The sequence below is a fragment of the Peromyscus maniculatus genome, chromosome 4 (genome assembly GCF_049852395.1).
Source record: "Peromyscus maniculatus bairdii isolate BWxNUB_F1_BW_parent chromosome 4, HU_Pman_BW_mat_3.1, whole genome shotgun sequence".
Taxonomy (NCBI): Eukaryota; Metazoa; Chordata; class Mammalia; order Rodentia; family Cricetidae; genus Peromyscus; species Peromyscus maniculatus.
The window spans coordinates 98,990,435-99,004,454 of record NC_134855.1 but is presented as its reverse complement, the minus strand read 5'-3'; the positions used below and the strand labels follow the sequence as shown (position 1 = coordinate 99,004,454).

The following is a 14,020-nucleotide window of genomic DNA, read 5'->3' as shown; positions in this document are numbered from 1 at the left end:
CAGTTCCTCAAATAAATTCATAAATCTGTGTGCCTGTCTACGCCTAACAGATAGCTGCAGAAGAGAAAAGGAAAGCAGAAAAGGAAGCAGTTACAAACAGGCATTAAAGTAGCACTTAGGAAACCATTATTAAAATTATATTATTAAAGATAATAATCTTGGTTATTCCTTTTATATATATTTCTACAGAGTTTTTAGAAATTCCTCCTTTCAACAAGCAGTATACAGAATGCCAGCTTCGAGCAGGAGCTGGATATATCCTTGAAGACTTCAATGAGGCCCAGGTGAGGAATTTCTTTTATGGCTACCCACTTTGTGTATTGAGAAAAGGCCCAAGAGGGGTTTGGGAGGTGGGCTGAATCCCAGGGTACTGTGCCACCTCAGCGCATCGTTTTTGTTGTCCACAAGAGAAGCTAGAACCTGGGGTTAGACGGTGTGGCTCTTTGAGAGAGCAACAGATTGAACTTTTATTTAATAGAAAGCCTATTGGTGTGGCCGATTCCCTAGCCTGGAAGGTTGGGTACCTGGTGTGGTTGATCCTTAAGATTTAGGCCTTCCAAAAGCTGTAGGTGAGATAGGGAAAATGTCTCAAAGCATTTTGGGCTTCTCAGTGAGCAATACAGCCTTAGGTACAAAGCCAGATTAGAAGGTATTTTTGGAACAAATTGGAAGTCTTCACACCTGCTGGCGAGGACTCAGCAGGTGCAGCCAATCAGGAACGGGTTCCCTAGACACCACCAGGCCTGTCAGCTGGTCCCCTTCCTTCCTCCAGTGTAACACCGCCTACCAGTGTCTCCTAATTGCGGATCAGCACTGTCGAACCCGGAAGTACTTCCTGTGCCTTGCCAGTGGAATTCCTTGTGTGTCACACGTTTGGGTCCATGACAGTTGCCATGCCAACCAGCTTCAAAACTACCGTAATTACCTGCTGCCTGCTGGGTACAGCCTTGAGGAGCAAAGAATTCTGGATTGGTGAGTTTGGGGATCCCATCTAGAGCTGAGAAGATAGGAAGCCTGGCTTTTGGGAGGAAAGTCTAGTTGGGAAGACAAAGTGTTACTAGAAACTGGAATGTCTGTAGACTAAGAATTTGAAACGATTTCCGTTAGTCAAGTACTTTTTCGCTAAAGCTTTGTTCTACATTGGTTGGGAACCTTCTGAAGATGTGGGAAGATTAGAATCAGTATCCCCAATTAGGGGAAGCACTGAAATGAGGATTAAGTTTCAATCATTAAACTTAGTAAGAGGGGAAGGGACTCAGGAGCATAACTTGAGTGCATACCCCATCAGAAGAGAGGCAGGGCTTGTTCCCATACATGGCCTAGTTAGGAAAGCATTCAGATGTACAGGAGTTCCTCTGCAGATGAGCTAATTGTTAGATATGACAGGTCACACTAATTCTTTCCAGTTCCCAAACACTGTCTCCAACTCCTCCCTCCATAGGCAGCCCCGTGAAAATCCTTTCCAGAATCTGAAGGTCCTCCTGGTGTCAGATCAACAGCAGAACTTCCTGGAGCTCTGGTCAGAGATCCTCATGACTGGAGGGGCAGCCTCCGTGAAGCAGCACCATTCAAGTGCCCATAACAAAGGTACTGGAGAGCGTGTGTTCACTGTCATCCAGGGGGGTCCCTAGACTCCGAGCCATTAGCCTGTGTGTTCAAACTCAGGCCTTATTTTTAAGAGGTGTCCCACCTTCAGAAAAGATGGGTTGCTATAATGGAAGGGCAAAGCTGTCCCTGCTTCTGTAGTCTCCAGTGGCATTTCCATTCAGTAGTTCTTGACAACTTTTACTTTGGAGGGCTTTGAAAGAGGGCTTTGGTCAGCAGAGCAGGGGTACGGGCGGAAGGCACAGCTGTTTTTATTTACTAAGAGCTAAACTGAGTGTTCTCTCCTCGCTCACTCCCCTACTTCTTGCAGACATTGCTTTAGGGGTATTTGATGTGGTGGTGACAGACCCCTCGTGCCCAGCCTCGGTGCTCAAGTGTGCTGAAGCCTTGCAGCTGCCTGTGGTGTCACAAGAGTGGGTGATCCAGTGCCTCATTGTTGGGGAGAGAATTGGATTCAAGCAGCATCCAAAATACAAACATGATTATGTTTCTCACTAAAGATACTTGGTCTTACTGGTTTCATCCCTGCTATTGTGGAGATTGTGTTTTGATCAGGTTTTAAGTGTGTCTTGTGTGTAATTGTGTTCTTTGCATGGATCTTGTACATAGTTTTATTTGCTGGACTTTTATGATAAAATAAATGTTGACTCTCTTTGGTTGTAGTAACTGAGATTTCTTCATCTGTTTCTTTGAGCTTAAGCTCAGAACGTGGTAACAGGATCTGCTCTGAAGCTTTCCAGCTGGCTTGTCACTTTAGCAGTACAGCAAACAAAGGAGGATAAAAATGTAGCAACGACATTTATTCTGTGGCACCACTGTCAATGTCAAAAGGTTATCCCAGGCTGTCATTATGCTTCTAAAAACTCAGTGTACAGTACGTGAGGGCCTAGATAAACAGCAGTGCCAAAGCTGAACGGGAGTGGGGACAGCCCTGGGTGTCAAGACCATCAAGACCTGAGCTTATGAACAGCTGATTTGTGGTACTCAGAGCTGAATGGGAAAATGATCAATTGGTATGAATGGACAGTGACTGACTATAAACTTGATAGGACAATTTTCTGTAAAATGTTAGTATTAACTGTCACAACTGCTGGAAGCTATTCCTTCCTCAAATTCAACATCGTCCCCAGCCTCTCATTCTCTCAATAAAGGCTACCAGTCTTTATCTTTTCTATAAAGAGCCAAACAGTAAATACTTTAGGCTTTGTGGCCATTTAGTCTGTCACAATTTCTTGTCTTTTGCCGTCCATGAGATGAAAGCAATCATAGACATTAGGTAAATGAGTATGTGTGGCTGTTTGAACAATACTTTATTTATAAAAACAAGCAGTAGGCCAATATCTGCCACGCTTTGCTCCTAGAGGTAACAATGGAAGGGATCCTCTGTAACTGACAAGTACAGGCTTTCACAGTGGGTGGTAGCATATGTAAATGAAGAGACCATTCAGTGACTACAAACTGAGGCCTGAACACCGCATTCTTGTCCAGCTTGGAGGGAAGGTGTGTTAATGGAGCATTTCCTTTGTTTACACTGCTGTGAGCATTAGTGACCGCACTCTCAGCATAACCTTAACTCGTGGTCTGTCTAAGGTGGGAAAACTAAGTTTGCGGTTTTCAGTATCTAAAATCTGAACACTCTGACCTCTCTCCTCTTAGCTAGAACTGCCCCTGTCAGGCTGAAAGAATTAGAACCTACTGGCTGAACTCTTGAGATCAGGCTGAGGATCCTTAAAGGAAGGAGGCTCTCAAATCTTAAATTTCTGAAGAATAAAGATAATCTGTGTAGTTATAAATTACGTGGTACAGGGGAGGGAAAACCCACAGCCTGTCTTAAGTCTTTTTTTAAAAATTGGCTTTTTGAGACAGGGTTTCTGTGTAGCCTTGGCTGTCCTGGAACTCACTCTGTAGACTAAGCTGGGTACGAACTCACAGAGATCTGCCTGCCTTTGCCTTCAGTGCTGAGATTAAAGGTGTGCACCACCACTGAATGGCTCTTAAGTCTTTTCTAATTTGGTGGTAACATCTAGATGTTGACCTGTTCAGAAGCATGATTCCTTTCTTACATATGAACCAAACCTAAACATTTTATTGATACCAGTTGTTTTCTGTGGTATTATCTTCCACAGAGTCCATAGGGACATAGTAAATGCTCAATACACCACTGTTGCACAAATGAACCCACCCAACAGATGTCTTAGTGTAAAGGAGCAAAGCCTTTGAGTGGAGAGCGGAGAGAGAGAGAGCTGGCCCCAGCCAGTTTCCCTACAGGAATGGTAGGAAGGATTTATACCTCTGGACTGCAGGCATTTGATGGATGACTGGGGAGGTTTGCTACAGACACCAGAACGTGGTAGGACTGTGACTTCATTTTATGAACCAGTTTTCACATCCCAAAACTATAAAGAGGAAGACAAAGTTTCATTAAATGTCATGCTTTCCCAAAAAGCTTAGCCATCTGAGATACAGCTGATATTGCCTGGATACTCAAAGATGTTTGGCTTCTGCTAAAACTAGTTAGAAAGGAACATGTTTGTGGACATCTTAGGAAGAAGAGCAATGAAATGCTTTTCCAGTTGGTAATGACACAGACCTCAGAAGCCAGCTACCACTGGATCTCATTATTAGATGTAAAGAAGTTTACAAGAGGCAATGCCCACTTTCATTGAGAACCAGCAGGGGCCAGTAAAGCATGGCACACATTTGCACTGCTGGACATGTCAGAGCAGGCTCTGCAAGCCACACTGCCCCCTAGAACACAAGGTACAGAACCCTGCACAGAATTCGCCCTCAGCTGTTAGTACTTTATCATGCTGATGACTTTTCCAGAACATAGTCTCCAGTAAAATTAGGAAACATGATTACACCCTCCCTCCTTCCCATATCTCTGAGCCTTTCTTATAAAATGAGGACATTGTAGATGAAGGCTAAAGTTCCATTTTGGACTTCTACAATTCATTAGCCCCCTCCCCCAAATCTAACGAGTTCCCCAAGGATTATTCCTACCTGCCCAGAGTTCCACCAGCCTGGGTATAATACTTGTTATAATCTAGCCGGAGCAGTAATTGAGCCAAATCTGAGTTGATCTGGTGATTCCGAACGCTGGAAAGAATCTTGAACAGGAGAGAAGACTGACGACTAAAGCCCTGTGGAGAGACCCGAGCTGTCACTAAAGGCAGAGTGCTAGGTGCCAACGTCGAGGTCTTTGGAAAGGCCTTGCTTAAGTTTCTGCAGGACCACAGTCCCATTTCTATCCACTCCTAAAATGACTTTGACTTCTTAGTACCATGTCCGTGAAATGCATGACTTCCATGAAAGTACTTTCTCATTTGGAGGAATGTACCAGCTCATTTCAGATTAATATACTCTATCACGTACTGGGACTGCAGTGAGCTTGCTTTGTTACAAGGAGATAAATATAGTCTCAGATTATAATTACAAGTGAGATGAGAGGCTTCTTCAGGGAAGGAAGTGGGATGTGAGAAAATGAGCACAAGGCCAATGCATACTTGGTGGGCTGAATAAACTATTCAGGGCTGAACTATTTCTGAACACTGTGAGGCAGCACATTAATCATCTTCAGAATCCACTGCTACCAACACTTTTGTCTTTTCATCTTGTCATTGTCTGTTCTGGGGTACACTTTACTGACTCAGAGCAAAGGCTGTTTGCTCTCTGGGGGTGGGGCTGGGAGTGTGTATTTCCAGTGGCCAGGCAGACTCACCTTCACGAGAATGCTCAGCTGGGCAGCTCCCCGCTCATCCAGTGGACCCAGGTTCTGACTGACCAGTGAACAAAAGCTGTGACAGAGATCTAGGATTTCATTCAGGCAGTGAAACACCTACCCAAAAATATAGTTGACGTTAGGAAATGAAGGAAGAAACTTGAAAACTCAAGGTTTGGGAAAATAGTCTAACAGCTGACCTCCCCTGTCTGGACTCCACACAGACATCACCACCTTCAATGTTGTCTGGCCCTCCCAAGCAACATGCAGAATAAACATCCCTTCCCGGGACAGCCATATTCTCTGTCCCCCTGCCAAAGCCTCCACTCGAGTTGCCATTAGCTCCTCCTCCTTTAGTAGACCCACTGAGTATGCTCTCGCCTCTGAGCTATGAGCACTGTTCCCTAGGATTTCTCTTCTCTTTAGTACCAGTCCAAGCCCCGTTCTGTGACCTGTTCCTTCCCCACTGCAGCCTTTAGTGAACTCCGCCTTTCTCTGCTGTTGTATCTGTGTTGTTTACTGGCCACTGTCCAGGCCATCCGTGCTGTTGCCGACTTTTGTATGTACCTCTTGTTTTTCCAACTAGATTGTGAGCTCCTTAAGGGCAGAGCCATGACTTATACCTCTTTGTATCCCCAGTGCCTTGCATACAGTAAGCACTCAATAAAGACTTCAATAATAATGACCTGTTCTAGTGTTCTGCTTTTCCTTGGGGATACACCCATGCCATGTAAGAACGGTGCTTACTATTGAAGTGTTTTTTCAGTTCCCAGAAACCTTTGGGGTGGTGGCGACTTAAGTCATTCTTCCTTGATCTGACAAGGAACAGTCCCAAATACCAGAGGAAAAGAAGCCTATAGCATTTATGGTTGGCGCCCTGAGCAGTACAACTTGCTCACTGCAGAGGTTCAGGTATAAACACTGTATAGGGATTATTTCAGTATCTCACTTTTCATCGTGGGATTGGAACCAGCTTGTGTGCTTGAAAAATTACTGGTGCCTGGATCCCAATCTACATGTTTGACTTAAGTGTCCTCTAGCCTTAGATTTTCATAAGGTCACAGATGACTCCAGTATGTAGTCAGGGTTGAGGAGAGCTTCCAGAAAAGAGCTAAATGTGTGTACTTGCAGATCCAGAGTGACAGACACTATGTACCTATGAAAACAACTTTCAAATTATTGGTTGATCCTGGTCCAACAGATTTCCAAGAAAATGAATTCTGTTTTCCTGTAGAGTCAAGGAGATTTGTGAATTTCTGTAAGTCATTTCTTCTGGGGGCTAAATACATTATCTATACCTGTTCACGACACCCTATGATACAACACTTCAGTTTCCTTTTAATGCTGTCTTTTTATTTTGCTTTGAGTTGTCAAAGATGTTAAAAATGGGATTGAACAAGGGCTTAATAAGTTTCATAGCTTGTCAATTCCAAGAGCCTTAGGGAACATATTAGAAGCAGGATAAGGAAACCAACCATGCCTACTTACAGGTTTCAGCAAAATAAAGGACTGGGCCAGCAAATTGCTTAGGAAGTGATCATGTGCCAATCGGATGCTTTCAAAGTCCCGCGTAGAATTGATCTGATGAAGAAGCTGTGAGAACTGAGACTCCAGCACATCTACCTGATAGACGGATAATTTTTTTTAGTACCTGGCACATCCTGAGTGCTCTATTTTATGGTTCTTTTCATCTGTATTTGTGTGTGTGTGTGTGTGTGTGAGAATTGTTCATGTTGCAGTGTACATGTACAATTTTCCAGGGTCTGTTCCAGAGTCTCCTGTCATCAGACATGGGCTCTAGCCTTCACCCACTGAACCACCTTACCAGTCCTCCTTTTCCTTCTAGCCACTTGAGGCCGACCAAAGACGTGCTGAGCCTTGTGTGTGCAAGGGGAGGCTGTACCACTGAGCTACATTCCCTGCCATTTGCTTCTTTTGGCACAGGGGCTTACTGTAGCCCAGACTTCATGATTCTCCTTCCTGACGTTCCCCCAGTGTGGATGGTACAGCCGTGTATAAACAGGTCTGACTGTATAATTTCTGGTTTGGAGACAGGGTCTCCTGTAGTCCAGTGTGGCCTCAAAATCACTGTATAGCCAAGGATGACCTCAAACTTCTGATCTTATTGATTCTACCTCTCAAGTGTTGGGATTACAGACAGGTATCACCCCATCTGACATTTTCAGTGTTGGGGCTCAAACCCTTCCTGTATGCTATGTAAGTCCTCTACCAATTGAGCTATATTCCCAGTCATGGTCACGTAATTAAAAAAAAATGACGTGTGTTTTGCTGGCATGTGTGTCTGTGTACCACATGCATACCTGGTGCCCACAGAGGTCAGAAGAAGGTGTCAGGTCTCTGGGACTAGAGTTACTGGATTATTGTCACTGATGGCTGTGAGCCACCATGTGCGTGCTAAGAACCAAACCTGGGTCCTCTGCAAATGCAGTCAGCGTTCTTAACTGCTAAGCCATCTTTCCAGCTCCATGGGCGTGTAGTTCTAATAGTTTCAAATGTCTGTGCAGACCACTCATGTCTCATCTCAACACTGACTGACCTGGTGAGCGCTAGCAAGCTTGTCCAATATGTAGCCAAGGATAGGTACGGGCTACACATAGTCAAGGAGCAGCACAAAATTCTAAAGTGAGATTCTTTTTTGGGGGGTGGGGGGCGGCGTGGTAACTGTTGCATGGGTTCTTGGGTGTGAACTTTGTAAATGATGATGTCATGCCACACTGTCAAAAGATTGGACATGCCTGAGAATTTCAGAATGTCTGACAAAGAAGTATCCTGAAGTCTAAATCCCTTTTCCCTTTAAAATGCCAAGAAACATATCTAGTGATAGAACTCCTGAATTTTCTTCAACTGCAGCATTTTACCAAATACACAATCACAGACCCTTCTCAGTGTTTTCTAGACTCTTTCCCACCTCTTCCATGCATCGCTCAGAACATACCTGGAGATAGTACTGAAGATTGTCTACTAAGAAGGCCATGTGATTTCTTAGGCGCCACTTGACTGCATCTGTCTGGTTAGATTTGAGGTGCTTACGCTGCATCTGGAGAGCCCAGCAGTGCTGCAGTTCAGCTTGGACCCGGCGCACACTCAGTAAGTACTTGAAAACAACATTGTACCTACAACAGAAGCATCACTGAGATACGGACCTTACTCTAACATCCCTCCACACAACAGACACAAGGATTCCCCTCTCTTCTTCCAAAGGCAGGCAGGCTAGATGAGTGGTGAGAATAGCATATTTATGCAGTAAATTATACAGCAGAGAAAATGAAATGAATTTCAGTTATACAGCGAAATAACAGCCTCAGTAAGAGAGCCTGTCACAAGGGAATACGGAGGAGCATGAGAGAGGATATCCAGTGTCCTTATTGATCCTGCAGCCACTCACATCTCACACCCCATACATATCACACAGGCATGTACATACACACATATTAAAAAATTAAACATTAAAAATATTGTATTTTAAAAATCAAATATTTTTAAGTTTACTAAAATGTTTTTATTTTACTAAATATTAAAAACATTAATTTTTAAAGTGATACTAAATATTTAAAAACCCCACATCAAGTGGTGTGGTTAATGGACTGTAGGCATCTGTGAGTAGTCAAGTTTTGGAGTCTCTGGACAAGGTTTATACACCTTGTCTAGCTGGGTTGTGAGCTCTGAACCTGTTGCAGAATCTTCTCCCTGCAGCAGCCTCATCATTTATTGCTTTCGCCCCATCTGCCCAGCTTCTGTATATTCTAAAACAGAAGGCATGCTGTGAAGAACAAGGAAGCTAGAGAGGGGAGCCTGAAAACAGATGGTCTTTTCCTTACTCCTGTAGCCACAACAAGAATGGTTTCCTTATCTTTTCTCCGGTGCAGTGTGCTTCTCTCATCTCCTTCCTGGGGACATCAGGTCCCATCATGTACTGGGCAGATAGATGTTCATCCAAAGGAACATGATTGTAATCAAAGCATCACATTATGGTCCAGCCCCCTCATTCATTTTTAGTTAAACTGGCACAAACTAGGGTCATCTGTGGAGAGGGAGCCTCAATCGAGAAAATGTTGTGAAATGATGTTTTTGTACACCGTGAAGATTTGTCACTTCAATTGTTTTAATAAAAAGCTGAATGGCCAATAGCTAGGCAGGATTTTCAGGGCAGAGAGGACACTGGAAAGAAGGGCGGAGTCATGAGGAGTTGCCAGTTAGACGAGAAAGCAGAAAGCAACATAGGCAGAGTAAAAGTAATAAATCTACGATGCAGAAGTAAATTAATAGAAATGAGTTAATTTAAGTTACAAGAACTAGTTAGAAACAAGACTAAGCTACTGGCCGAGCTTTTATAATTAATAAGAAGTCTCCATGTTGTGGAGCTGGCAGGAGGGATAGAAAAGTCTGCCTTCAAGAAAATGTCTCAAGAGTGATCTGTAGGCAAGTCTGTGGGGCATTTTCTTGATTAATGACTGATGTGGTAGGGCCCAGACCACAGTGGGTGGTGCCATCCCTGTGAGGTCTTGTGTTGTATTAAAAAGCAAGCTGAATGAGCCACGAGCAGCAATCCAGTAAGTAGCACTCCTCCACGATTTCTGCTTCAGTTCCTGCCTCCAGGGTCCTGCACTGACTTTTCTTCCTATTGCTATATATGCTACAAGCTGAAATAAAACTCTTTGCTTTTGGTCAGAGTCTTTATCACAGCAACAGAAACCTAACTAATTAATATAAGGGTCCCAAATAAATTAACATCATCAACAATGAATCATAAAAACCAGGGGGGAAACTTCAAAGGACTAATGGAATAGGCAAATGCCAGAACTCAGTGTGTTACCTGAAACTTCATATTTGAGAGACCACAAACTCGTCTACAAATAAAAAGCCTACAGTTATTATTATTATTATTTGTTGATTTTTAAAAAGAGAAGTCTGGGGCTGGAGACATGGCTCAGAGGTTAAGAGCACTGGCTGTTCTTCCAGAGGCCCTAAGTTCAGTTCCCAGCAACCACATAGTGGCTCACAGTCATCTGTAATGAGATCTGATGCCCTCTTCTGGCTTACAGGAATACATGCAAGCAGACACTGTAAACATAATAAATAAATATTTTTTTAAAAAAAAAAAAGAGAAGTCTGGGCCAGGCATGGTGGTGCATACCTTTAATCTCAATGCCTAGGTCCAGAGGTAAACAGATCTCTGTGAGTTTGAGGCCAGCCTGGCCTACATAGTGAGTTCAAGGCAGCCAGGGCTACATACAGAAACCCTATCTCAATCAAAGTCTGGGGCTAGAGAGATGGCTCAATGGTTAAGAACACTTTCTGTTCTTGAAGAGACCTGGATTTAGATCCCAGCACCCATACTGGGTGCTTCACAATTGCATGCGTGTGCGCAGATACTGCATGTGTGCAGTGTGTGAGTGAATGCTGGTGGGCATATGCCATGGGAACCATGTGAATGCCAAACTGGACATCCCCCTACACCTTGTTTGAGACAGGGTATTTTTGCTGTTTGCCTCTGTGTATGCTAAACTGGTTGGCTTGTATGCTTATTGATATTCCTGTCTCTACCTCCTATCTCATGGTAGAAGTGCTGGGATTACAGGCATGGACACACTCACACTTCATATGCGTTCTGGGGATTTGAACTCAGGTCCTCACCTTTACTCAGTTACTTCTCACCCCAGTCTGATGAGCCTAAGAGGCTATCTGCCTTCCCATTCATTCAAGTCTTTACCACTCCCTACTGTTTCGTGGCTGTCACCTCACTTCTTTATGTGAGCTGCTTATTTGTTGTTTCATTTTTGGTCAGACTGACACAAGGTGGAGTAACCTAGGAAGAGGAACCTTCAGTTAAGGAACTGCCTTAATCCGATTAGCCTGGGGGCAAATCTGTGGGGCATGTTCTTGACTGATGATTGCTGTAGAAGGGCCCAGCCTACTGTGGGTGATACCACACCTGGACAGGTGTGTCTGGGATGTGTAAGAAAACAAACTGAGCAAAGTGAGGAGCAAGCCAGTAGGAAGCACTCCTCTATGGTTTCAGCCTGTCCCTGAATGAATCCCTATGCTGACTTCCCTCAGTGAAGAACTGCTATCTACACATATACACCAAATAAGTCCTTTCTTCCCAAGTTGCTTGTTATCATAGTCTTTTTCACAGCAACAGAAAACAAACTAGAACCCCTACCTGGCTCCTGAAGACAGGCGAGTCTGCAACTTCTGGCTTCCTGCTGTAGAAACCAGCTGGGTGACTCGCTTACTTCCACCGATCTTACTCCCGTTCACTTACTTCTTCCCGTGGATATAAGGTGGTAATACTGATTGGGAGGAACTCAGAGATACTTACTTTTCCAAGACGGCTGGGGTGAAGAGAATATGCAGTGGCCACTGTACTTTGTAGGAGAGACCCAGAGCAGCCCAGCCGGAAGCAGGGGCTTCCCTGGGAGACGTTTCCCGAGAAGGCCCTTCTCTTGGCTGGGTGGCATCTGCTATGGTGAAGAAGATCATGAAAAATAACGTGGTTAATTACAACCAGAGAGAGCAAGACGAAATGAGACATCAGTGGTGCTAAATCGCAGCACTGAGGCAACCAAGGGAGAGGGAGGAACCTTCTGCGAGGGCAATCTCAAACAACCTATGGACAGAGCCCCTGGACCTTTCTGGAATTGCATTTGTTCTTGTACACAATTAGAGAACTAGACAAGGTGATCCCTGAGGTCCAAAACTACAGTTTCTGTGGAGGGAGAATGATGAAAAGCAGAAGATGCAGAGAAGAGGCAATTGGAGAATAACAAACCTTTGTGGTCCTTTCCATGATACTCAATTGTCAAGTGCAGCAGAGGAAGAAGGTTGTCATCATCTAGCAGCACCTTGTGTGCTGACTGTTGAAAGGCCACATTCACGTCTGCAAGAAAGAGCAAAGGAATGTACCGTAGGGTTGGGCTAGGGCCAGGACATCTGTGGCTTCTGTCTGACCAGCATTAATTCTCCTTGTCCTTGTTAGTAACAATCCTGAGAGAATCACCCCTGCTCAGTATAGTTTCTGTACTCAGCCGGGATGGCAACATGATCAAATGGGCCATGACAGCTGACTTTTGGCTGTTTTGTCTATAGTCTTGATCTGATAGTAGGCCAACCCAAAGGCTCTGTTCAGACTCCGAAAGAATGTAGCTCCTTTGAGACCAGTTTTAGTAGCATATAAATCTGGAAAGAGCAGCAGTTGGGGGGGAAGGACCCTTTCACAGGAGTTGCAAATCAGATATCCTGTATATCAAATATTGACATTATGATTCATAACAGTAGCAAAATTAGTTATGAAGTAGCAATGAAAATAATTTTATGGTTGGGTGTCACCACGACAAGAGCAACTGTATTAAAGGGTCACAGCATTAGGAAGATTGAGAACCACTGGGCTAGAGCCTGTCTTGCTGGCCAGCCAACAAGACAAAGATAATTAGGTTTTACCTAAAACCATCACCTCTGAGATAGTATGAGAATCAATAAATTCTATCCTTTTTATTTATTTGCTTAAGTGAGTCTGAACTGGCTTTTCTGATAGCTGTAACAAAAGTACAGCAGATCTCTATTGTTTCATTAAACTATAAACAATAGCCCTCCATTTCCCTGTTCTTGGCGTGGACCCTTACTACACACTCTCTTCTCGGGTCTGGATGGATGTAGTCCTTAACTGGCCAAGGGAAGGCACTCTGCTGAAGGAGGCACATCCTAATGGCTCACTTTTTCATTGTTACAGTGATAGCCATTTGACCTGGGGAGGGCCAATTGAAATAAAGCATTTCACTGGACTTCTTTAATTTGCTGGTAGAGACCAGGCTAGGCTGTGACAGATGTCTTGGGTAGGGGGGTTCATCAAAGGTAAGGAGAAAAGTCTTAACAGTACTGAAGACCTTTGCGTTACTTGTTCTGAGACCGTTATACCCCAAGCACAAGGGAGCTTTAGATAAAACTAGGGTTTCCCAGGTTAGGTCTCTGTCATTTATAAGACAGAAACAGGTTGTGGTGGCTAGACCACTGGTAGTTAAGAGCACTGGCTACTCTTGCAGAAGACCCAGGTTCCTTCCCTTCCACATACCCACATGGCAGCTCACAAACGCTTGTGACTCAAGTTCTGGCTCTTCTGGCCTTTGTAGCCAAACATACAACACACAACAAACACCTGCAACTTGAGCAAGCTGTTTATTCTCAGGGCCATAGGACAGTTACCATGCTCTGTCACTGCAGTGGGTGGTGTTTTTAACATGTGTTGAGCTGTGTCAATGAAGGCCTGGAACAGTTCTCCTCGTCCCAGAAGGTAAAAGTCTTTAATGATCTGAGGAAAGAATTTCAATGAACAATTCAGTGAATCAGAGCCTGGAGGCCTTACTACCCTGAGAGAATCGGACACATAGGGGCTGATGCTCAGTCTGGGGGACACAGGCTCCGATTTTTTTGGTTTTTCGAGACAGGGTTTCTCTGTGTAGTTTTGGTGCCTGTCCTGGATCTCACACTGTAGACCAGGCTGGCCTTGAACTCACAGAGATCCGCCAGGCTCTGCCTCCCAAGTGCTGGGATTAAAGGCGTGCTCCATCACCGCCCGGTTACAGGCTTTGTATTTTAAAGATGCATACAGAGCAGCCTTTCAAAACAGGACTTTTTGTGTTTGATGGCATTCAGATCACAACAGAAGAGGGTAACTTG

At 44.2% G+C, this 14,020-nt stretch overlaps 2 protein-coding genes across 17 annotated transcripts in view; one reads left to right on the top strand and one right to left on the bottom strand.

Annotated features, from left to right (window-relative positions):
- Positions 1–2,271, top strand: part of Tp53bp1 (tumor protein p53 binding protein 1) — a 95,374-nt gene extending 93,103 nt beyond the window's left edge. For all 15 annotated transcript variants that reach the window (XM_042276051.2, XM_076568570.1, XM_076568572.1 and 12 more), the window contains 4 exons: positions 190–284; positions 773–972; positions 1,442–1,587; positions 1,916–2,271. In XM_042276051.2, the coding sequence (XP_042131985.2) occupies positions 190–284; positions 773–972; positions 1,442–1,587; positions 1,916–2,103 (629 nt within the window). In that variant the 3' untranslated portion in view covers positions 2,104–2,271. The remainder of the gene's footprint in view (positions 1–189; positions 285–772; positions 973–1,441; positions 1,588–1,915) is intronic.
- A 623-nt stretch (positions 2,272–2,894) lies between these two features.
- Tubgcp4 (tubulin gamma complex component 4) overlaps positions 2,895–14,020 on the bottom strand; it is a 38,130-nt gene continuing 27,004 nt past the window's right edge. Inside the window, exons 11-18 of one of the 2 annotated variants that reach the window (XM_006994055.4) lie at positions 13,547–13,652; positions 12,120–12,227; positions 11,670–11,811; positions 8,283–8,460; positions 6,815–6,949; positions 5,327–5,443; positions 4,609–4,748; positions 2,895–4,001 (exon numbers count right to left, since the gene is read on the bottom strand). In XM_006994055.4, coding sequence (XP_006994117.2) covers positions 3,989–4,001; positions 4,609–4,748; positions 5,327–5,443; positions 6,815–6,949; positions 8,283–8,460; positions 11,670–11,811; positions 12,120–12,227; positions 13,547–13,652 — 939 coding nt within the window. In that variant the 3' untranslated portion in view covers positions 2,895–3,988. The remainder of the gene's footprint in view (positions 4,002–4,608; positions 4,749–5,326; positions 5,444–6,814; positions 6,950–8,282; positions 8,461–11,669; positions 11,812–12,119; positions 12,228–13,546; positions 13,653–14,020) is intronic. The other variant, XM_006994056.4, reaches the window with a different exon arrangement.